The 24,122-nt window shown below is 51.9% G+C and overlaps 5 protein-coding genes across 5 annotated transcripts; 2 read left to right on the top strand and 3 right to left on the bottom strand.

Annotated features, from left to right (window-relative positions):
- Window positions 1–235: 235 nt before the first annotated feature.
- Window positions 236–2,024, bottom strand: CC1G_07315 (salicylate hydroxylase; the record flags this gene model as incomplete). The annotated part of the gene is made up of 8 exons (XM_001835121.2): window positions 236–574; window positions 629–679; window positions 736–825; window positions 880–1,053; window positions 1,187–1,536; window positions 1,589–1,657; window positions 1,711–1,925; window positions 1,981–2,024. The coding sequence occupies 8 exons, from the start codon at window positions 2,022–2,024 to the stop codon at window positions 236–238; spliced, it is 1,332 nt and encodes a 443-aa protein (XP_001835173.2).
- Window positions 2,025–5,142: 3,118 nt separating this feature from the next.
- Window positions 5,143–6,695, top strand: CC1G_07314 (short-chain dehydrogenase/reductase SDR). Its single transcript, XM_001835120.2, has 7 exons — window positions 5,143–5,352; window positions 5,410–5,649; window positions 5,710–5,743; window positions 5,809–5,950; window positions 6,015–6,021; window positions 6,080–6,112; window positions 6,169–6,695. Exons 2-7 carry the CDS (start codon window positions 5,499–5,501, stop codon window positions 6,543–6,545), a joined length of 744 nt encoding a protein of 247 aa, XP_001835172.2. The 5' UTR covers window positions 5,143–5,352; window positions 5,410–5,498; the 3' UTR covers window positions 6,546–6,695.
- A 2,816-nt stretch (window positions 6,696–9,511) lies between these two features.
- CC1G_07313 (glucan 1,3-beta-glucosidase) lies at window positions 9,512–13,643 on the top strand (the record flags this gene model as incomplete). Its single annotated transcript, XM_001835119.2, has 21 exons — window positions 9,512–9,575; window positions 10,259–10,464; window positions 10,520–10,569; window positions 10,623–10,673; window positions 10,723–10,755; window positions 10,808–10,923; window positions 10,976–11,036; window positions 11,089–11,127; window positions 11,178–11,290; window positions 11,341–11,362; window positions 11,414–11,479; window positions 11,537–11,601; window positions 11,654–11,736; window positions 11,795–12,226; window positions 12,292–12,520; window positions 12,573–12,668; window positions 12,722–12,840; window positions 12,896–13,019; window positions 13,074–13,150; window positions 13,209–13,373; window positions 13,440–13,643. Exons 1-21 carry the CDS (start codon window positions 9,566–9,568, stop codon window positions 13,641–13,643), a joined length of 2,361 nt encoding a protein of 786 aa, XP_001835171.2. The 5' UTR covers window positions 9,512–9,565.
- A 788-nt stretch (window positions 13,644–14,431) lies between these two features.
- Window positions 14,432–15,376, bottom strand: CC1G_07312 (hypothetical protein). Its single transcript, XM_001835118.2, has 4 exons — window positions 15,235–15,376; window positions 15,090–15,179; window positions 14,726–15,037; window positions 14,432–14,667 (listed from the first exon to the last, which is right to left on the bottom strand). The coding sequence occupies exons 1-4, from the start codon at window positions 15,320–15,322 to the stop codon at window positions 14,507–14,509; spliced, it is 651 nt and encodes a 216-aa protein (XP_001835170.1). The 5' UTR covers window positions 15,323–15,376; the 3' UTR covers window positions 14,432–14,506.
- Window positions 15,377–17,666: 2,290 nt separating this feature from the next.
- CC1G_07311 (hypothetical protein) lies at window positions 17,667–24,101 on the bottom strand (the record flags this gene model as incomplete). The annotated part of the gene is made up of 9 exons (XM_001835117.2): window positions 17,667–17,741; window positions 17,823–18,848; window positions 18,904–19,110; window positions 19,174–20,471; window positions 20,527–21,696; window positions 21,795–22,065; window positions 22,119–22,172; window positions 22,619–23,493; window positions 23,975–24,101. The coding sequence occupies 9 exons, from the start codon at window positions 24,099–24,101 to the stop codon at window positions 17,667–17,669; spliced, it is 5,103 nt and encodes a 1,700-aa protein (XP_001835169.2).
- Between the last annotated feature and the right edge of the window lie 21 nt (window positions 24,102–24,122).

Below are 24,122 nucleotides of genomic sequence, written 5' to 3'. Positions count from 1 at the left end.
GATATGTAAAGCATGAACGTACTTAATAACGATGTTGTCGGAATGCTGTTTGTACACGCCGGAGTCGCATGTTCTTCCCGTACTTATGGACGTGCTGTATCTCGCGTGCCCACAGCACAGATGAGCTGGGAGACAAATCGTAACGTACGCCAAGATCTCGTGTGTGTTCAATGGTATTGTCAAGGGTCGAAAAGACGAGAAAAGGCATGGATATTATTTGTCGAAGTCTAGAGCCCTACATGACGCTGCAGCTCCCCTCTTCCCTTTTTCCATTCAGAAGCTCAACCGCTTTCTTTCTGTCGTCCTCCGCACTGCTCGTCCACACCCACTCCCATGCTTCGCTGATGTCCGAGAACACCTTGTCCAACAGTTCATTTGGGACTTGATCCCCTTCCTTGAAGTCTGCTAAGCCAGGGTGGTCAAGTTCACACCACTTTCCCTGATCGCGAGAAGCAAGGAGAATAGCGTTGGCGGCTGGACATCGGATTGTGTTGTAGACTTCAGCAATCTTGGGAATTGATTGTCGACCCCTGCAAGATGGGTCCGTGAGCAACGAGGCCAGTATGTAGGCGTCCTATTCGTAAGGTGAGTGGGAGAACTCTGATGAGCGAAAGGAGGAATTGCCTACTTCGATAGCTTGCCCAGCGCCGGCACCCTGATGAGGGGTCATTGCGTGAGCCTACAAGAGAGCGCGAGATTTAGAGTGGTAATATCACGGAGAGCTCCAGAGCCTACAGCGTCGCCAGCGAGGAACACGCGATGGGCGGCGAACCTCTCTATCGGATTGAGGTTATTGATCACCCATTTCGTTGGTGACTCTATGCACTGCCAAACGACGTCAACTAGGGTCGAAGTGTGGACATGGAAACCAGAACGCACGTTCAACAATGCCTGAACCTCGGGCTCCCATCCATCGTACTGTCCTTTCAATTCATCCTGTGACGCACGAGACGGAGCCGGTCCCGTGTATTCGATACCTTCTCCAGAGGGGTCGGTAATGAAACAAACCACGTTGGTATACTTCCCATTGGACAAAGGGTATACAACCAAGTGCTGTAAACTGTGGTTGACGCCGAATTCTGTAACTAGGAGGAAAGAGAATGACCTTGTATTTGCCGCAGTACTGAATGAAAGAGAATTGTATCAGCGTCCATCCAGTCAGCATTAGGAGTAATCATGGACTGACGATGACTGCTCTCGACTTCGCTCGATGACCAGGGAACTGCTTCTCGATGGCCTCATGGGACAGAAGACCTCGGTACGCCAGGCTTCCAGACCACACAGGATCGCAGCCCGACTCCCCAACCGACAACCCCTTCCGGACACTCTTCAAGAATTGCTTGCGCACAGCAGACTTTATTCCGTCTGCGGCAATAAGCACGTCGCAATTCACAAAGGAGCCATCCGCAAACTCGAGCTCGACGTGGTTCTCGTATTCAGAATACCCGATCAAGCGCCGGTTGAGCTGGACGACGTCTCCGACCAAAGACATCAGGGAAAGCTGGAGCTCGGCGCGGTGGAACCGCATGGTACCTCCTGTGGGTAGGTGGGTACATGATACCATACGGTGAAAGCAGCGTCTACGCACCTTTCATCCACAAATCGCTCATGTGCACGCCTTCTTCTTGATCGCTTTTTCTGAGTTGAAATACGAGTCCTAGTGCATGGTTAGGTACGGGTAGACCATGCATATTAACCACATGGACTCACGCGTCTTCTCTGTTGGAGGCTCTGTCATCATCTTCAACAGCGTTTCCTCCAGGTCGATGCGTTTCAATATGTCCCAGCTACGAAGCCATAGATTGATGCCAGCACCGATCTCGGCGAGGGCGGGGGCAGCCTCATAGACTCGGACGTCGAGTTTCTTCTCCTTGTCCATATGTCGAAGCGCCTGGGTCAGCATCAGACCGCCAATACCTGCCCCACTGTAATAAAAACGATATATGTCAGCCTTCTGGCATGAAACAGAGAAATGCATACACGATGGCTACCCGTAGCTGCTGAGGATGACTTTGTGACGCCATTGAAACGCGTTGAATAAGAGAAAATGCTGGAACGAAAGAAGATATATGCCAGGTATTGGAAGAAGAGGAAACGGGCTGGGTCAGCTCGACGAGTGGATGTCACCTTTTTAAGGGGGTTTGGACCCAAACAACGATCGAGGCGCAGACCTCTCTGAGCTACTCAATCGTGGCTGCCAGGATCCAAATTGCGGCAGTTAGCCGGCATATACGTGGTCAGCTCCTGGCGGGAATCGCTTGATTCTCATTCATGCAGGAGTAGAAGGGTGAATTCGCATGGACTGCTGGAAGAACAACCGTATGACGACGTCGCGATGAATTTCTCGGTGGCACTTGCACTTACCAGGGCCGATCATACCCACGGTGCGCGAATGTCCGAGCCATCCCTCAGTCGATCTGTCTTTACTTGGTATCTTGACTGAAGATTCGTCTACAGGTGCTGAAACATCCATTGCTTTTTGGACACAGTCTTGACCACCCCGCACGAAGAGAGCGCATGCTCGATCTGTAAAAACCATCTCGCTGCTCCGAAAGGGAGTACGGACTAGCCTGCTCCTAAACTAGACCTTGCGCGTCAATTTAGTCCAGGCTGGCTGGAACACGGTGGCCTCGGAGCCGAGTCTTTTTCCTAACTACTATTTCTGATTCAACTGTAGGAAGGTCTCATCTCATCTAGGTTCTAGGAGATAACTGGTGCCCTCGGGACCTACGTCAGAATTCTGTCATTAGCTGCCTTCATTCGAAGAGCGCGAATTCCGGAAGTGTGCCAAGTTCTCCGCTTTGAGCGCTTAACTCTGGCGGGGTGAGTGGGCGCTTAAGTACTTGCCAAAGTTATGTAATCAAAACCCCCAACAGAAGACCCGTGCGAAGCTGGCACGTCCGCGTCAAGTCTAGTGGCATCCCCCCGACTCAATGTCTTGTAAGTCCTCTAAAGTCTGAGAGAAAATGTTCACCCACACCTTGTAACTGTCGACGTCAGCATGTTTTGAATTTCGCTTCTGTTTTCCCGGTGAAGTGAGGGCCTACCTCAAGATACCGCCCAGATTCCCAGAACGGTTCTCGGGGAAGCATTGTGTCGCCCTTGGGAGTGGATCACGTTGTCTTCTCTAAGTCAGATTCTCAATTGTATGTTTCGTAGGCTTACATTATGCTACGAGGGCCATCCACTCGCAGGCATGCTTCTGACAAACCTGCCGTACGAGCTATGGCTACTGCTGCACAACAAGCCGTTCTTGGTCAAAGTCGAGCTTTGGCACTTCTTTATCACAGCACCGGCTCTAAGATTTGGTGCGTGGGTGTCTGGCATGATATTCCTTGACCAAGTTCCCAATCTGCCATCGCTCCTAGGAGTCATTGGAACAACGCTGTCATTGGATGGCCCTCGACATCGAGTCCGGGACGATACCGTGAACCACTACTCTATCATCAACACACTGCCTTCTGTCGAAATCAGTCCATCCTCGAGTCGCACTTTGACATGGCTTTCCTGTGCAGCGGAGGATTATGTTTCTCGTTTCACCCAGGAAGCACTTAAGGGCGGCAATATCGCTACCCCGAGTTGCACTGTGTGCCACACGAGAAGCTTACGCTTCCGACAGCCAAGGTATTCTGTGGATCTAATTCTCCGGAATGACTTTCTCAGTCATCGCGGACAATTTAGGCGTAGGTGGTTCTCTCCTTGAACCAACCACTTCGGTCGACAGCGTGTCCTGTTCTTCTTTTCGCAGGTACATACTGTCTATGGGCCTTGACTGATCCATCGGGACACATGTTCTAGCGCTTTCGTCCTGGACTAAACTGACTGTTCCGCAAAGCACGAAACTTTAACTAACCGCTGGTCTACTTACTACGGTTTTATCTCAGAAGCCTGTAGAACATCACGAGGTACTATCCCAATCCTGGAATGAATTCTAGCTTCTCAGATACCTGTGATAAACTTCACTCGTACCGCTTTGAGCTTCTTCTTTCAGCACAGAGAAGGATCAGGACACGGTCCGCTGTTTCCCGCTTTTACAAGTCGCCTCATTAATTCTCACCTACCCATACCTGTACGTGTGTACTGGTCGGCATATGAATTTCTTGCAAACCAGGGTTTTAAATTTGGGCGGCGCTAATACTACCCCTTGATATGATCCGCATGCGAAGCTATTAATATCCCAGGCGCTGGTCGTTTGAGATTTCCTTCCGATGCTGGCAGGGGATCGCAGTGTTCCCAGTATCATGTAGAATGGTGTAGACCCGTATTGTGCCGCTGTCAGCCAACGCAATGTAGCGCCTCGTCCCGGTTACGACCACTCGTAGATTCAAGCCCACGCAGTTGCAATGTATGGTGATTCGAATCATAGCGTGTCGATGGAAGTCCTTTGCGAATCTCCGCCCATCTTTATCAATGATGAGGTACGTGCTTGTTAGATGTCGAGCTACTTAGGAAATTTCCTTTTCTAGTCCTGGCGAGCTCATCTTCGGCGCCTCTTACACATCCATGCACGACAGTCGATGTCATCCTGAGGCCAAGACTGACCCAAGTTGTATCAGTAAATTGGGAATCAAATGAATGGCAGATGGGGCTTGGTGGGGGTGCTTCGAAGGCCATTGGAAGGACAGCCCGTTCTTTATACGAAACGCCGTCTTGCGTTGCACCTATTTAAAACTCACTCCATCGCGCTCACAGGGCTGTTCGGGGACCACAAATCTAGATTAGATCATCAATGGAGCCCGACCGCAAACGTTTATCATACACGCGAGGATTCGAAGCTAAATGCTGGAAGCGGTGTTTTGTTCTTCTGGACAACCATGTGCGCGTTCGGTGATTGCACTACCGTTGTGATTACATTCTCCTGCTTCTCTGACTTGGAATGATTGATGTTACAGTAGCGACTCAACTCATTAGCTCCCTTTCACTGTGAGTGGAGAGAAGAAACTTCACATCGCCAGTCATGTTGCAATGATGGCTGATTCAAGCCAGTGCGGATATGTGAGCTGCATAACCTTACCAGATTAGTGTGACCGAGTCACAGCCCTTAGGCTGTAAAATTTGGCCCTTTCAGTAATTCCGGCCGCTGGGATAAATGAAGTATATAAGACACGATCTCCCCAGTCTCGGAACCAGAATAACCAACCACCCACATAATAATGCTGCAGGCAGTCATCCATCACCTTGTGTCTCAATACAAGCTATTGAGTTACCCATCGAGGCTTCTGAGCCGATTCGTCCCTCCTTTGTTCTTATCGCCTACCCATGCCGCGTTAGTCGAAAAGAGCGTAGACCGCTCAGAAATTTATCTAGCGGGACCTTCATCTGCCACCGGACAACTGGTATGGCTAATTACTGGTGAGGTCATACTCTCGTTATGCTGTCATTCACTGCTGAAGGGATGTTGCCATTCAGGGACCTCGACAGGGTTCGGGCGTCGTCTGGTCACTTCGGCTCTGCGACGAGGCGACCTTGTCATTGCGACAGTCCGTTCAGTGGACGACATGGACACGCCAGAGGTCACCGACCCATCGCTACTGGACAACCTGAGGAGAATAGAGCTCGATGTTACGGAAGGCGAGGATGCACTCAGAGCCAAAGTGGAGGCAGCTGCATCAATCTGGGGTCGGATCGACGTCCTTGTCAACAACGCTGGTACATCGCTTACTCTTATCATCGTCGCTGTAGTCTCATTCCGCTACCCTCTTCAATTAGGACAAGGCTTGGTGGGCCTCTCGGAGGAAGGAGGGTGAGTCTGACGCTCAAGACTGGGTTTCTTTTGGGACCCAGGTTAACTGATGCCTATCCACTTAGGTCTACGCTGTTTCGCCGGACCTTTGATGTGAACGTGTTCGGCCTGGTAGATATGACGACTGTGACACTGCCATATCTGCGAGCGAGCAAAGGCTGCGTCGTCAATATTGGAAGTCGATCGGCTTGGAAGACGGAGATAGTAGTAAGGGGTTTTCTCTTTCGCTCATGTTGATTGATGTAGACTGTGCGTTGCTCTCTCTTTCTAGGGCGTCGGTGAGAATTCGGCTCTTTTAAGCCGGAATAGGAACTCAGCTGACCAAAATAAACGTAGGCCCCTATTCAGCGTCGAAAGCTGCCGTTCATGGTGGGTTGCGCAGAATGCTGTCATATCAGAGACTGACGCGGTTTAATTCTACACAGCGCTGTCAGAGACCCTTGCGGTGGAACTCGCACCATTTGGCGTGCGAGTCATGCTTGTCGCTCCAGGTGCTTTCAGAACAGAAGGGATTCACGCCAAGCCGTTTTACGAGGATCGCCCTTTGGCAGAGTATGACGAGACAAGAAAGGCAACAGCAAAGCGATTTGCCTCAATATCAGGAACGCAAAGGGGAGACCCTGCCAAAGCCATGGAAGTGCTGGTGGACATAATCCGTCAGGAAGGCGTGGCAAAGGATAAGCCTTGGCCTCGACATCTCATCCTTGGAGAAGATGCGATCAACGATGTACGCGCAAAGTCCACTAGCATCATCAAAGAGCTCGAAGAGTGGGAGGTCATCGGGAAGGCAGTGAGCTTCTAAATCTTGATCAGGGCATTGAGTGTGAAGAAGTCTTTCATTTGATTCTATGTATATCATCAGGCCATTCTTCTGCATAATTGGACATTCTCTTGTATCATTGTACGACATTACTTTCTGTAGCACCATTCGTTAAATTATTCTCTGTTCCAATGCTGAACATCGACTACGACAATTGGGATTCGAGGAGTCAGCAAATGGGAAAGGCCTACCTACACGTGCTCCTAAAGATGTTCGCGGAGTGTCTACTCCCCGAATCATAAGCGTTCAGGAAGCTGTCCCCTCATTACATTGACGTGAGGGCAAGCGCGCAGTAGTATGTATAATGCCGGCACTCGGTTGACGTCTGTGGCGTGACTTTAGCTCGATTGGGTGTCATTCCGATGGAGAACCCGACTGAAGCAGACCACGTTCGTCAGAGACCTGAGAAAGTCCCTTCTCTTGACTTTGGTGTGGTCCAGCACGGGGAAGGTCCGTGTCGAACGAGAATATTGATCAAGATTGAAGCAATACTCCTCGGTCTATTGTAGAGGGAGAAGGCATACGTGACTAGCGAGGTCGGCAGCTGGGAGTCGAGTTCATATGGGAATGACTTCTGGTTCCCAACTTCCCATCGGTGGAATTCGAATGCGAAGATCAGGTAATACTATGAGGTCGGAAGCGACGCACGGAGAGTCAGTAGACCTGTCCAATAACGACATCTTTGCGATGCTTGAGTGCCACCTGGGGGACCTTTGGTAGTGGGCATCGGTCTTCTTTCTATCCCGTCGATGAGAGGCGTCGCTCTGTTTCAACAATGCACCCGCCTTTCTGAGATGCATTCGATGAACTACGAGGGGTCAGGATCGTCACGTCGTTCTGATTCACGATGTAACCGTTAGAAAAATACAGACTAGCCTCGCACAGACCTGCCGATATCTCACGCTTTCCAGGCGACTTTCCGGACTGTTTGCTTGAGATAACATGAGGATGGCCTAGACAGAACGCGAGGCTGGATTTTGATCTTTCTGAATCCCACCCACGTGATCGCGAATATGATCATTAGGCGCGCGTTGTCCATCACATCCGGTTAGCAAGCGCTTGAGCCGCACCTCAGGTCATTTTCATTTGTCGAGCAATTTGGTCTTACGATATGCCCCACGGGGTACCCGAGTCATGATACAATCAGCTGAAATTCGTGTCTCGCATTTATACGAAATGCGAGAACAACATTCCGAGATGAATTATGGGGAAGTGGTAAATGAAAGGTGTTCTCGATCCAGCATGAGTGTGTTTGATATGCCGTCCTCGGGGAACCGGCAAATAACAGTGAAACTCAAAAGCTGGGAGTAAGCTCACCCCATAGAGGATGACCCTTGTGGTTATCCAAGTTTGAGACTTCTTGTGCGTTCGAATCGTGGAGTCAACAAGCGAAACCACGGATCGATGCGAAGGCGCTTCATTCCTTAACAACTCGTCAACCCTTGGAAGCCTATGGAAAGAGCCAATCGTGGACTGTCTTATTGTACTATAGGATGTTTGTTTCCCAAGGGAGTTGGCCTCAAAAGGAAGTGGCTGGGGAAAACGGAGAGAAGCCTGCACATATGGAATGACCGGTTGTCCTCAGGTGTGGAGCCAGATAAGCACTCGCGACTTATGTTTTGCGAACTTCGGTTCGGAAAACATGTCCGATGTAGCGGAATAAACTTTCAAGTTTCCTTTCGTAGGGACGAGAGTATCGGATGGAACGGTTATCCCAGATTCGTGAGATACAAACTTCATGCTCGACGCGGAGTTAAGTGGCGTCCATGCCTTCTCCATTCATTAAGGGCTTTTCATGCGGATGAATCGTTGCCTCGGGAGGGTCATGTGGCATTTGTGTCGTCATACAATTGCGGGGAACATCATTTTGAGAGCGTCGACACGGAGAATATGTCCGATGACCTCGAGAAGTACGACTAATACCATCAGCGCGGATATCGGAGCGCCCTGACCCGCGCTTGCAAATTCGTTCCGCCGTTTGCAGTGGTTCAGTCACAGAACGTCCGTAAGAAAGGCGACCCGAGCAGAGGAGCTGGATAGAGGACGCAGGAGAGGCTTAATTTTCGCCCCGTCGGGAGAGTGAGCAGCCGCAAAGATATGGACCCTTCCGAGTTTGTCATTTCCATCGAGCACAATCAACGCGAGTAATGCGGGGTAGGAACGTGCACCGTGGTCGACGCTCCACAAAGAACCACGAAATCCATTTTCGATAACCTTGATCAGCGAAGCGGCGATTCATATGACCCACTTGACGATCAGTGTGGGGAGGCGTAGGAGGCTAACAGGGCACAAACCGTGTAAGACGGATAGCAGAACTTGGGAGATGCCCTTCCATAAATAGACTAGAGCATGTAGTACTGAGCCAGAGTGTAACCTGAAAGCAAGAGTTCAATTCAGTAGCACCATGCTGCAGGGTAAGCCAAGACAGAAGTTGGCGAACCAGTCTTTGGGTTCAGGTAGGTAGATATCAGAGGAGAGCAGGGATTGTCGTATGGATGGTGGTGAAGCCGAGCAGAGTTGCCGCTCCAGAGGATCCCATGAATTGTATTCAAGGTATTTTGTTTATCGAAATAGAAGCTCTCCAAGACGCCTGTGATATCTCGACAGTGTTCAATCTTTGCTTCGAGTTCGGTTAGTCTTCGGATTTCCATACGAGCAAATGGTGAGCAGAGATCCGGCTAGGAGAGGGCTCTCAGAGCCAAAGCAGTCCAAACGTGTGGTTAGTTTGAGACTATTCCAGTTAACCTGTAGGATTCAGAGCCACATCCGAGAGCCTTGTTGGGCACAGAAAAGGTTGAAGGAGGAAAATCGACTGTTTTCGGGATTTCGGCCTGCCAATCGGAGACTCAACATGCCGCCAAAGTTCACACACGGAGTGGAGGCGGCAGGCATGCCGATTCCCACCCTACATGGGTTCTTCCCGACCATCACCAGTACTGTACCTGACTGTACTGGCCGTCGTCCTCGTCGTCCTCGTGAAGCAACCAGGAAGACTAGTATTCATGAAATCGTGTGAGTCAAATATTGTGAATTTTGGCTTCTTTCTCGGTGTGTCGTAAAGTTGCAGCGGGGTCCAGCAAGGCATGGTTCCGGCATCGTGGAAAACCAAGGTCACAGGAACTGTATACGGCCTGGTGGTTACTCAAAGGAATAATATCGTCCAATTGTATCAGCATCGAATAGGGTATCAGCTGGACGTTCATTGATGACCTAGCAACCAAGAATACTGCATCGTGGCACCTGCTCACAGCGACCTCATCCAGGACGCTTCTTTCCGTGACCCAAACGCGGATTTGTGTGCCTTGTCGCCTGCAGAAGGCAAGAAGATCCACACATTTCTGTTTATCCGCCACCTTGTCACTACGCAAAAGCGGCAAGAAGCGTTGGGACGCGAACCGTCCAAGAACTGCGGCTGCATTGACCAGACCTGCAGCTCGCTTCCATGCTTTTTATCATTCCATCAGTATTGCCGAGCCTGAAGCTTGGGTCTTGCTCGAAGGCTACTTTGCAGCCAAATGAAAAGACTTAAAAGCCGGGGCCATGCATGCTGCAAAACTTAGGTCGCTTGTTGACTTCTCCCCACCTTCCTGTTTCCACCATGGGCGTCTCGACGTCTATGCGTCTGTTCTTGACCACAACGCTCCTGGCTTTATCTCTCGTGAACGTCCATGCTCAGGCTGACCCCGACGCCCCAGTCTCCGCAGACATTGCAGGCGACTTGGAGGTAACGGAGACCCCCAGCGTCCCCAGCCCAGTCGATGTGGCCGCCACATGCTCGGAACCCTTGGGCAATGGACGCGCTGGGCCAAACGACCCTTGGTGGATGGAGACTATCAAGCACCAAGGAACTTCGCCTACCAATCCGAACCCTAGGGATTACCGTCCTTTCCGGAATGTCAAGGTTAGTTCCATCGGTTGTCTACCCCAAACGCCGAGGCTGAGGTTTCTTCTCCTAGGACTTTGGTGCCGTAGGCGACGGTATTCACGACGACACCAGAGCGATCAAGTAAGCACATGGCTTTGACATGACTTAGGACTGTCTTGACCACGTTCTTTTAGTGAAGCGATCGCCTTCCAGAATCGCTGCGGTCTCGGGTGCAACTCGTCCACGTATGTCTCCCGTTGTCGTCGTTGCGCAGAGGCTAACCAATTTCTCCAGCGTTTCCCCTGCCATTATCTACTTCCCGCGAGGGTGAGTTTTCCTCTGGTTGTAAATGGTTTCAGGTATTGAACACGCTTTACAGAACCTACCTCGTTTCGGCTCCTATCATCCCATACTACTACAGTCAGCTTATCGGTGATGCGCGAAACCCGCCTACGTTACTTGCATCGGCAAATTTCGACGGAATGGCTGTTATTGGTGCGTTATCCGACTGAGACTATTCCTGCATTGTGCTTATCAGCCCTCCTAGACGCCGATCCTTATATCCCTGAGGGTGGCGGAGCGCAATATTGGGTGAACCAAAACAACTTGTACGTCCTCCTGTTCTTGGTTATCAAACCTTGCTCTAAATTCATTTCACAGCTTCCGCTCAGTGCGAAACTTCGTCATTGATGTTCGACGGTATGCCGGCTTAATTTCATCTTGTGATTGCAAGCCTCATTATACTGCAGGGTTCCACCGGAGAGACCTCAAGGAACTGGTTTGCACTGGCAAGTCTCCCAGGCGACTTCGTTGGTCAACATCGTCGTTCACATGTCTGAGGCCCCCAACACCGCGCACCAAGGTATGATCAATGGTCACTGAAAACATTCACCATTCTGACTTCTGATAAAGGTATCTGGATGGAGAATGGAAGGTAAGCAATTCACAACGTCCGTCGACGTGTTGGTGCTGAGCAGGCCGATAGTGGCGGCTTCATGGGTGATCTTGTCTTCAACGGAGGTCGCTTTGGTATCTGGGGCGGAAACCAACAGTGAGTTTCTGTCTAACCTTGAGCTTGACAACGTGACATGATCTAATCCCCGCGTAGGTTCACTGTCCGAAACCTTACCGTCAACAGGGCCAAGACCGGTGTTTACAGTCTTTGGAACTGGGGTAAGTGGCACCATCTCCGCGGCGTCCTACCAGATATTCATCTCTTGTATAGGCTGGACTTACCAGGGTGTTACCTTCAACAACTGCGAGGTTGGCTTCGAAATTGCCACAGGAGGCCTAACCATCGAGGAGCAGGTAAATATTCCCTCAAGGAGCGTTCCAATCAGAAACCGACATCTTATTCCCCGTCTAGTCCACCGGTGCCCAAGCCATCATCGATGCTGTCGTCATTGACACTCCCACTTTCATCCGAACCACCAAGCCCAGCAACGGCGCCCTCGCTGGCTCTCTCGTCATCAACAATGCCAGGCTTGTCAACGTCGGTGTTGCCGTCGGAGTTGAAGGAGGTGCCACTGTGGTTCAAGGTGGCACCAGGACGATCGCCTCGTGGGGCCAGGGCAATGTTTACCGCGGTAGCGACGGCACTCGTCGATTCGTCCAGGGTGAACTCCCCGTTCCTCCCAAGGATGCCAGCTTGCTTGATAGCGCTGGACGCATTGTCGGACGTGCTCATCCCCAGTATGAGAACTACCACGTTTCGGAATTCATCAACGTCAAGGACTACGGTGCCCGTGGTGACGGTGTGACGGATGATACCAATGCTTTGCGGGAGATTTTTGCTCGGGTGAGTAGTTCTCGTTCCTTGGAAGCCTCAGAGGGAGGTAACGCTGACTGGTGATCATGATGTAGTTCGCGAACTGCAAGATTCTCTTCTTCGATGCCGGCCACTACATCATCACTGATACCGTCCTCATCCCTCCCGGAACGAGGATGGTTGGTGAGGCCTGGACTGTGCTCGCTGTCCGAGGCCCCAACTTCCAGGACCAGCACAACCCTAGGGTCGGCTTCAGGGTCGGCAACAGGGGTGACGTCGGCGTTGCTGAGATCACTGATATCGTTTTCTCGACTGTTGGGCCCAGTAAGCATACGTCTATACTCGTTATCTTCAGCGATATTGACCTCGCCCTTAGCCCCCGGTGCCATCATCATGGAATGGAACATCAGGGATCCCGCTGGCCAGAAGGCTAGCGCCGGTATGTGGGACAGCCACATCCGAACTGCTGGAGGTACGTCTCTCCTTCACTGTCCTCACTATATGAGCTGACCTCAACTACTCTAGCGGCTGGAAGCGAACTCGAAGGCCGACACTGCCCCAAGTCCGGTGCTGCTGGCTACGAGCGCTGCATGGTTTCCTTCATGAACTTGCACATCACCAAGGGTGCAACCGCTTATCTCGAGGTCCGCTTTAGCTTCCCTTCTGCTTCATCTGGCCTTAACTGACGCCAGTTAACAGGGCACCTGGGCTTGGTTGGCTGACCACGATTTGGACGGCGATGGTGTTTCCCAAATCACTGTCTACTCCGGACGCGGTATCTTGTCCGAGTCTGAGGGTCCTGTTTGGATGATTGGTACTGGATGTAGGTATCCTTCACCTGTACCTCCTCAACACAGCGACTGACACTTCGTCGCAGCTGAGCATCACACTATGTACCAATACCGCCTCGTCAACGCCAGGAACCACTACATGGGTCTGATCCAAACTGAGAGTGTACGTACCAATCTTCCGTTCTCGTATGCGCACCATCCTCACGAGGTTTGCCGTTTAGCCTTACTTCCAACCTTCCCCTCCTGCACCTGTCCCCTTCGTCAAGAACGACGCCTACCATGATCCCACCCCCTACGACCCTGTCAGCGGCTCGGCATGGGCCCTTTCAGTCAAGGAGTCCCATAATATTCTCATCTTCGGCGCCGGTCTCTATAGCTTCTTCGACGTTCGTCCCCTCCCTTTTCTCATCGTCGTCCTCTTCTAACCACTTCTTCCTTTCCTCTGTACACAGAGCTACAGCCAAGACGTCTGCATCCCCGGCCGCAACTGCCAGCAGCAGCTTGCAGACATCGACAGCCGATCGGGTGTGCACATCTTCAGCTTGTCCACTGTTGCCTCGGTTTGGCAATTGAGCGTCGACGGCAGGCCTGTTATCAACCAGGCTGATAACATTAACGGCTTCGCGTCTACTGTGACCTGCTGGAGCAATAACTAGACTCTTCGTCGCCCAGATCGTGTACTCGTTCTTGAACCCAAAGTCGAGAATAGAGACTGGGAGCGACTAGTTAAAACTACACCGTATACGCCAAAGTAATTAAGAGTTTTTGTCATGTGTTTCGATACGTCCAATTTGATATTTATGCTTCTTGCTTCATGCCACTGTCATTGAAAATATCTCGCTGCCTTTTCCGCCAGTGGATTAGACCTCGGATATCAAGTCAAAACCGGTCAAAATCCGAACAGCCGGAGGATCATCTTACCTGGTTGTGACACCTACAAGCCACTCACTTTCACTCACGTGGCCATTTTGAGAGAAGGGCCAATCCGAAAGGCGAATATCACAAGTACAGAAGAACTTGTGCTTGTGCACTTGACTCTCGAATCAAGGTGGAGACGCCAGATTCCACGAAAAAGCAATCATCTTGTCGAAACGAAAGACAAGTCATCCATGCGATACAAGTGAAGAACGGGCAGCGCTAGAACGCAGGAAATTTCAACGGTGGAGAGGGGAAGAACGGAGGATGGGGTGGTGAAAGAAATAACAGAGGAGGGCGGGGCAACAGCGGTGCTGGAGCTGGTGGTGAGGGCGGTGAAAACGGAGGATGGGGTGGTGAAGGTGGACGTTGTGTCACTGTCATTGTAGCGGCATAAGACAACTTGAAGACAGAATGGTGTACTCAAGAGTGCATAGGCCTTGCTTCGGTCGTGTGCGTGGATTGCATATTTCTCCGATATTCAGGAAGACGAAAGATGAATGGGTATGTTTGTATCTACAACTAGCTAAACAGGTCATAAAAGGGCGTCATCCAAACGTGCGTGAAATGGAAGAGATAAATTAAACAGTCGAGTCCTGAACGTTTAATAAGCCTTCTCTGAATGTTCGATGGTTTCCTTTGCAGATGAAGATTCCTCAGTGGCTGGTGTCGTTGATGCAGTGGCGGATGCGGCCTTCAAGAGAACGGGGACAGTGATGATGGCCGAGGCGATAGAGAGCCAGGGGAAGATGGCGAGCAATCGGACTTTGGGAGACCACAGTTAGTTCGTTCTCTACTAGGTGAAACGAGCAAAACAACGTACGATACCACATGTCCTTGTACCGGGTCGAGTGTCCACTCTTCTCCTGCATACTTTGCACCAAAGAGTCAGGAAGCCTGGTTTCGCCGATGAATGCCGAGATGGAGGCATGGTCATTGACAAAGTATTTCATGAAGGGGATCATGCAAACGAAGACCCAGACGGCGCTGAAGGCGATCAAGCCAGCTTGGAGGCGAAGGGTTTTGTTGGCCCAGCGGCGAAGGAAAGGAAGGAAGGTGATACAGAAGGAGATGAAAGCGAAGGAAGCGAGGAGGATGTTTCCGACTGTCGCGACGATACCGGAGTTTTGGATGGCTGGCAAACCGGTTAGTCGATGCTGGAGGAAGCGACCAAATATTGTACTCACAGCTGGTATCGATGACGAGTCTCGTGGGAGGGGAGACCCTACTCCTCAACGCAGTCTTGGACTGGTTACTCTTCACCAACGCGTGCAACCCTTCAGTAAAATTTTGAGTAAAGTCTACGAAACCAACTTGCAACATAAAACGAACCAATGCAGGCAGCGACGGTAGCGAGAGCCGCCGTCAACTGGAGAGTGACGATTCGAGCGGTCTTGAGGGGGATGACTTCCTGGGTCATGGCGATGAACTCGTCACACTTCGTTGAACGGGGAGGTGGGAGAGAGGCAGGTGGGAGGAACCCTAACGAACTGGTGCCACTTCGACCTCACTTTATGAAGCTGCATAATTTATGCCTGCCCATTGGAGAAGCGCACGACATGGGGGTAGCGGAATGGGGCAGGAGCTGCGAAATTGCGAAATGGCATTGCAGATCAAGATCTTGGGAGTTTTCCTTGAGACCTTTACGATGTCTAAAGTAGTTTATCCATGTGTTCCCTGATCATGGGGTCACCCCGTTCTCCTATTTAGGACATAAGCGCCCGTGATCGAGCTGGATACTCAGGGGGGCCGACGTTGCCAAGAGAATCCATCATTCGCCTGATTTTATTCTCCTTCTCTTCCCCAGCTGACGGCGTTCCAACGCATTCCAAGAAGTCAAGAACGGTGATCCAAGGTGTCGAAAGAAGAAGTAAAAGCAGCCGTAGAAAGTGCTTTTCGCTCGAATTTCGACTCGACGTATGAAGGGTCGCCGTTGGAGGCCGTTGGACGACATAAACACGGGGATACGCGTCGTGGGGAACGTGGGGTCGCGATACGGTGTCCATACGCTCAGGAACCTTTGAAGCCTACAACGCGGGGGCCCACCATGTGGGACGTAGACATTGTAATCGTTGGTGTTCCCCGGAAGGAGATTTAACAAGGCGCGCGCGCTCATGAAGGCCGAGCTAGCATCCGTAAGTGACTGCTAGCGTCGCGATCCATAAACCATGGTCTACTCTAACCTGACGGGCGTCGGAGCCGTAGTGTAGATTAGCATTGGTAGTCTGCATCTTCCCAAATTTATCTGGATTCATTATACACAGCATCGGGAGGACGTTAGATCCGTAGAATTGACTGGCCTGTCGCAATTGAGGGTGGAGTCCGAGAAAATTGAGTGGCACGATGTCCAGATCCCCGTTATCGACGTCCAGCTGTGATGACAAAGGACTTGGGCAGCCACTGTGCTTGAGATTCTTGATACTTGGAGTCCCTCCCAGCGAGCTTCTTTCAAGGGGATCATGCACGCTCGCCTCGCGTTGATACGGCTGGCAATAAAGGTTCACATGAAGCCTGTACACCTACAAGAAAGGCATCCCAGTAGCCCTGTTCAGACCTCTTTTGCCGGTGAGAACGCTTCGACGCCCCATTGCCTTGATCCGCTGCGCCGACTTTACATCTTTGTCATGCTCGAGAAGATACTGTGTACACAACCCCCTATCCCAATACTCTCTGGGCGCAATTTAACTAAAATTTCCTTCGACAAATCTCGACACTTCCTCCAAAGCAATGAAATGAATCAGGACAAAGAAAACGTTCAACCAGGATGCCTTGCGCCGCCATACATACTTGGATTTGTCCATGTCCATCCCATCCATATGCATCCCCTATTTCCTAAACCGACGGCCCTCGGTCTTCAAGGATGCGGGTCCCGTTACAAATGAATTACAACATCCAAGATACCTCCACAAACACGCTTTTGAAATGGGCTGGAAACATAGATATCTGGTATCACAATGGTCCCGACGTCGATACGGCTCACCTGGGTGGCCAGAAATGTGACAGATGCGCACGCTCACCGTGCTGCTGTAACTCGTTTCGAGATTCACGACACCATCATGAGAAGCACAGTCCCGCAGTTGATTCAATGAAGCATTGACCTGGATAAGAGCCATCTCAGTTAGATACACCAGCGCCATTTGACAGTGGACACCGATTGCGAATTGAGGTATCCGCGAGGATGGCAATCGAGCGTAGCCCTCAGCTCCAGAGCCTAGGAGCCGGCGTCCTGGACAGTCTGTGGCGTCGGAGCTGGGCTACACCAGTAATGCTCCATCCCAAAAGCTGCTCCTCCAGATGATCCAGCAGCCACCAGGAGCCTGAGGTGGATCCAGGTAGAGGCGATGAGGACTTGAGCGGACGGAACCAACAAGCCGGTGACAGGGATGACGTTACAGTCTGAGGCGTCTATTCAATGTCAGGAACGAACATGGGTATCGGAAAAAGGTTGTCATAGGTAATGAGAGGAGAGACAACATCGCAAGTGAGTCACAAGATAAGGGTGGATAACCAAAAGGTGATGAATTGAAATAAACACGTCAAAGACCAAGCTACAGGGAATCAAATAAGGCAGAATAAACAAAGCCCACAAGGCGAGCACAGGGAGTGGTAAACATCAAGGCTTGACCACGGGTTCAACTTAGCTGCACATGGCAAGAAGGTAAACTAAAAATAGAGAACGGGCCCAAACAAGAAAACCAAAGCGGGGCGAAGACAAATGCGGCCGACGACGTGAACAAGGTGTGGCGCCATGGTTGCATGCGAGATCAATCAAGGTTGTCCAGAGCGTCACCACCGATATTGGGTATATGGCCCACCGACACCATATGCGTGTACAAGTCCTAAAATCCCGAAGAACGATTCGACAAAATACTCAGTCAGCACAAAAGCGAACGAACGCGAAGATCGTGGAAAGCACTCACCTGCTTGGATTCGAAGGTGTGGTTGCATATGCGGTTGTCTGGATACCGGAATTGACATCGGACAACGAGAGTAGGATCGGTCGGGGTGGGATCGGGCGGCAACGACGCAGGAATACTCGTTCCGTTGAGGTGCGGACTTGGTTGGGATGGGGCCACGATGGGCTGAGAAACAGGAACAGGCTGAGAGACCACGGGCTGGCTGAGCTGAGAACTGCCGCGACGCTCCGTCAACAGTCTGACTTGTTCCCTCAGCTCCTTCACCGACTCGTGCAGTTTAACGTTCTCCGTCCTCTCATCCGCCAAACTACCCTCGAGTGCCTCAATCTCCCCATCCCTCTCCTCCAACACCGCATGCAGATTATCCCTCTCTTGCTCTAGGATAACCGCCTTCTCCTTGTACTTCTGGTACCTGCGCCTAACCTCAGGCTCCTCGGCAGCCCTCCTACGAATGTCATCATTCGTCCGCTTATCCTTCTCCATGATAAACTCGGCAACGCGCTGCCACTTATCCCTGTCCTTCTTCAGATCTTTGAGCCGACCGTCAAACATGGCACGGATCGCAGCAACGCCCTCCACAGTCTGCTTCTTCGCAATCTCCAGCTCTTTCTGCAGGTCCTTCTTCTCCGACTGGAGCTCGCTCGTGGCCGCATACGCTTTCATGTACTGCTCCCTGAACGAGGCGCAATCCCGATCCGCCAGGTCCTTCCTCTCCATCGCACGCTTCAACTCCAACTCCAGCCTAAACTTCTCCTCTTCCCATTTGATGCGGTCGGCTTCGTAGGCAGATTTAGTCGAGTCGAGTTCGGCTTGGAGTTGGACAACGGCGGCGGACTGGTCTGGTTGCTGAACAACCTTACTCGTTGCGTGTACGAGTTCGTCCTTGGAAGTCTCGAGTTGCTTCGAGAGCTCTTCGACCTTGACTCTTTCATCGGCGAGCAACTTCTCCAAACGAGCGATCTCTTCCGATTTGACGTTGAGAAGGGATAATACGGCCTTGAGGTCCGCAGATTTATCACCTGTGGGTTGCTATAGCGGCGGTGAGTACCAGACACGAGGAACATCTTATAACTTCGGTACTCACCGAAGAGTCGAGGCTTGGATTCGTGTCTTGCGACGAGTCCTGATTGCTCGAGGACGTCGCTGGAATCTCCTGAGATTCCTCTTGATGACGAGGCACTCGCCTCTCAGAGGGAGCTTTCGAAGGAGGACGTGATGGACCGGGCACAGACATGTCGACCTCAGGTGACAAGTCGCGACGTTGCGTTCCAGGCTGCGGTATTATCGAAACCTGTATTACCAAAGCAATCAGCTCAGCGACCATATAGTAACGACAAAAGAAGCAAAAGCTTACGTCTTGCATCATCTCTACATCCTGCTGGTCTTGCCCAGGTTCTTGTACAGGTTCAGGCGAGGGTGAGCCGACACCCTCGCTGATCGCCTTGTGCACCTCCATCTCATGCAACAAATCCTGTGTCGACTCTTCTTCTTCCTCCGGGATCGCCTGCACCGGCTTCACCTCCACCACATCGTTATCGTCATCCTCGTCCATCTGGGTCTCCGTCCGCGTTACATCAGCCCCAGTCTGCTGCTGCTGGTGCTCCTCGAACGAATCCTCCACCTCCACAACCGGCACCTCAGATGGCCCGTCCACATACTCCAGTCCCCCAAACTCGTCTTCTTCATCAACCACAACTTGCTCCTGCTCCTGCTCGTCTTGAACAGGAGGGGGCGAAGAAGGTGGATGCTCCTGGGGTTCGAGTGACCTCGTCCGACTACGGCTGCGCTGACGTTCCTGTTCCTCGTCTGACGGCGCGAGCGACGACCTCGAACGGCGGATGTCCTCCAAAGTCGTCCGCGGACCCTTGAAACTCCCTGTCTCACTACGCCTCTTCTGCTGGAACTCCTCATGCAGTCGTTCTGCCCGCGCCCGACGCGGCAAATCTGGAGTGGGAGGTTCAGATCCTTGAGCTAGCACTACATCCCCAGTCCAGTAGTCAGAATCAGCTTCAGACCCTCGTCGACTGGTCTTCCGCCCGTTTACAGAGGACGAGGCAGTGGATTTAGATGTAGCCACAGCGATCGCAATCCGAGTTTGAGGTCGCTTTTCAGGCGAATCGAATTGCTCGATCTGTTCAGCAGAACTTTGAGGGAGTTGCTGCGAATCGTCCGGGTTTTCGATCGTCGAGTCGTTCTGCGACGAGATGTACTGAGCGAATTTGGAGGGTGAGAGTTGCGGGATGGGATGGAGTGTCTTTTGCTTGGAGGTCCCCCTGGGCTTGGATGAGGTGGAGGCGGCGAGCAATTCGGGCGGTGGCGGAACTGGGTCAACCACATCACCGACGACAGGCGTCCTCGAGGCAGATGGCGTCTTTGGTTTCATCTGTGTGATCAACCGCGATCGCGACGGAGTCGCGACCAGCCGCCGCGATTGTTCTTCGAGAGATTGCGTCTCGGGCACTTCCTCGTCTGTATCATCGTCTGTCCTTCGTTTTCCCTTGGAATTCCGTTTGGGAGATGCTGCAGCATCGTCAGTTTCGGGAGGATACATGAGTTCGTGCGCGTTCGAGTCAATGTCATCCTCGTCATACACAACCGGAGGCAGGGCAGTCGATGCCTCTGACCGTTCAGTCCTTCTCTCCAACTCCTCGTCTGCCATGACATTGTGAGCAACCAAACATCTTAACCAGGAGAGAAAGGAACAAACCTGAAGAGTGGTCATCCAATGAAGTCCCGCCTTTCTTCGCACTGGCGCCCTCAGAGGCTGGGGCTTTCTCTTTGCCTTTTGTCGACTTCCGTTGACCGTTGCTCGCAGATGAGTGGGACTCGCGGCTCCTCGACAAGGCAGCTGTTTCCGCCACGGATTCCTCCTCCCCTTCCGACTCAACAACAGGTTTGGATCGTCTGGAGGGACCGGCCTTATCCTTCGACTTGATACTCTTCGGTTTCTTCGGCGGTCCGACTTTGTCAGAGAGCTTGAAGGGCTTGCTCACATCGCTCGAGCCAGGGAACTTTGACTTCTTGGGCCGTGCCGGTGGTTCTTCCTCTGAATCCTCCTCCACCATAAACTCGTCTCCATCTTCTGGTACAAATGCCTCCTCAACAGGCGGTGATTTCTTCTTCCTCGGACGAGGTTTATAAGACACCACCTTGACCTCCTCTTCATCCTCCTCATCCTCGACATCCATGGCATCTTCATCCACCCAGTCTTCTTCATCGTCATCTTCGTCAACCTGCCTGCCCTTGCCCTTCCAGTCAGTCTTGACAGGCTTGGATTTATCCCTGGGCCCAGACGCTTGCTGGTGCCTCGCCGACGCGTTCTGTGGTTTCGTCGACACCTGCTGCCTCCTCTGAGGTGAAATAACAGCGGCGACCTCCAGCTCGGAATCATCGTCAGAAGAGGGTTCCGGGTCTGGAGCACGCCGTGGCTTTGGTCGTTGAGGAGGTGCTGGTTGCGCCCGTGTAGATGACCGTTTGACCATCGAGTCGGACTTTGCGTGTGGGTGGTCGACCTTGAGCTTCTTCTTGGAAGGACCGGGTTTCTCGTGGGCGGATGTATAGGCTTTAGCGAGGGCGCTTGGCCCGGTGGAGCGGGTGTCCTCGTCGTCCTCGTCGTGCGACCGTTTCTTGCCCCGTTGTTTCGTGGATGGTTTCGAGGAACCCACTGACACAGGCTCCTCTTCTCGCTTGACTCTGGGCGAGTGGGTAGATATAGATTCCCCAAACGTGCCAATAGCTTCCCGGTTTTTCGATACCGCAGTCGTCGACGTCGAAGTTGACGCACGAGCTTTGGACACCGTCGACTTGGTCGCGGTCACAACGCTCTTAGCCTTGCCCACCGCACTAGTGCTAGCGCGTTTCGCACTTTTATTCGAAGCTTCAAACCAAACCACAAGCCATAGGAAAAAGGAAGAGGACGCGTTTCAAAATAATGAGTATATTTATCATCGGTAATATAAAACAATTCAGACACACATCGTCTCCGTTTCTGCTTCTCCAGTTGTTTCTGTTCCGCAGTGCGTTTCTCGCGCTCTGCTAGGGGCAAATCGTTCCAATCGTCCTCTACATCTTCCGTAACGTCTTCCTTGGGCACCCAACTGTCAGGCCAGGGCCTCCCAGTTTTCGGGTCCGTGCCATCCCAGCGAACTTTATACCGTTTCTTGTCTTCAGCAAGAATTCCGACAATAGGCCAGAAATCCTCTTCAATGCCTTGTTCAAGTTCCTCTTCTGAATCCGAATAGGCCATCTGATATACTGAGTTTAATAGTTGCTATCAACAAAATATACTTGTTTCCTCACCGTGTGTAGCTTCAAAAGTCCTCCCGGGAACGGTCTTGACGGCGTCGACGATGTCTAGAGTGTGGCAATCAACAAGGTTGCTCGGAGTCGCTGTGTGAATTGGCGAGCATCATGGATCGGCATTTGCCGGTATGTTTTCTCACACTGCTGTTTAAAGCCTCTTAGCCCCTTTTCAGGACCAGGTTTCCCCTGCTCATCCCTGCGTCGAGGCCTGAAATCTAACAAACGGGAGGTGCTTTAGAGGGAATAAAATCCAGAAACTATATTCCAATATTTACAGCGACATTTCTGACCCCTAAATCCCAACGTTCATCACCCAACCACCAACATTCATCCTACCCTCCCCATTCCAAACTCACCAATACACCAACAACGCTCCAGAACACTCCAGCAATACAAGGAACCCTTCTTCCATATGCGCCTCCATCGCTTCTACTTAAGCTAGTAGACCTAGTAGCAGCCAGGGAAGCTACAGGATCAGGTGTAACAGTCACAGATACCTTCAGCGGCGAGATTGTGCTAGCTTCACCACTCGGTACACTCGTTTCCATACTGCCGGTTTCCGTGCCGTTCACTACTCCCGTCTCCAAAGGAATAGTCAAAGTCAGCATCGACTCGTCCAATGATACTGTTTGGTTGTCCAGTCCAGGATCCGGTTGAGTGCTAACGGCCAGAGGGTTCGGAGGAACACTAATCTCTATAACCCCCGCCGTCCGAGATACGAATATAGGATATCCACCAACGAGACTGCCCAGCGCTGCGTCCGTCTGCTGCGCTCCCCGCCCAAGCGTGGTCGTAATACCAGCCGCTCCATCGATTATCTCCACCACGGTCGGTTTCGATTCAAGTTCCCTATCCGTACTTCCGGTTGGCCTTGACGCCGTAGTAGTAGTTCGCGCCTCCCCAGTCACAGTAGCTCTCGTGTGTCTCGTCGCCGGAGTCCCTCCTCCGCTACGCGTCGCAGTACGGCTAGCAAGATTAACCTCCTCCACAACCGTAACAGTAGCCGTAGCATAACCCGTCCGACTACCAGAACCTTCCCTAACTCTCGTACCCGCCGTCCCTCCCAAATCCACACTCGCCTCAAGACCAAGAGTCGTAACTCCAAAACTCCCAAGGACCCGACTAAGCGTCCCGACACCCGTAGCCCCCAGATGCGCAGTAGTGTGCGAAGTAGTAGCGGACCGGCTTTTGGAGGACGACGACGACTCTCGCGACGTCGTCCCTGCGTGACCGGTGGGACTTGCCTCCTTCGTCTTCGACTTCGAACTCGAACCTGAACCCGAGCTCTTCGAACCGGGACTAAACCCCAAACCCACAACACCCTCCGCAGCAATCACAAAATCCGCAGAATAAATCGTCAAAGGCGGAGACGCTGTTATAAACCTCAGCGTACTACAACAACAACAGCGACACGCAGGCATTGACGAGCCCGTTAACCACAGTCTCATGAGAACGAAAGAAAAGGAGAACTCACTAATTCGCAAAATCAAAAGGCAAATCACTCGGAACATTAACAACCACACTCCTCGAATCCGCAACAACGTCCTCCGCAAGCGTTCGCACAAGCACGTCCTATCCCACCCCAATTTATCCAGCATGCAGGGCACCCGAGAAAGCAGAACAAACAACAACAGGACCGACCGTCAGCACAACACATTCGCCCATTCAAAGTGTACCATAAACCAGTCGACACTCACAGAATCCGCCAAATACAAATCAACCTTCACCAACCCCGTATCACTCAACAACGGCCGATGAGTATCATCAATCCAAGTAATCGCCTCACTCCTCCCCGCAATAAATATAGTATTAGCAACAGGGTGAGTGGGGTAGAGTCGGCCAGCGACCGGTACCATCAGAACCAAAGCGAGAAGGGAACATCGCCGGGTGAAGCAAACCATCACCGTCGTCGTCGTGTGGTACCGCCAGGGTATAGTCAGCTAGTGAGTAGGGTGAAGGCATCGACTTGAAGCTGGTCATCGCTCTCCTCATACCACACCG

Source organism: Coprinopsis cinerea (assembly GCF_000182895.1).
Source record: "Coprinopsis cinerea okayama7#130 chromosome 12 map unlocalized cont3.12, whole genome shotgun sequence".
Classification (NCBI taxonomy): Eukaryota; Fungi; Basidiomycota; class Agaricomycetes; order Agaricales; family Psathyrellaceae; genus Coprinopsis; species Coprinopsis cinerea.
This window is presented reverse-complemented; position numbering and strand designations above follow the sequence as displayed.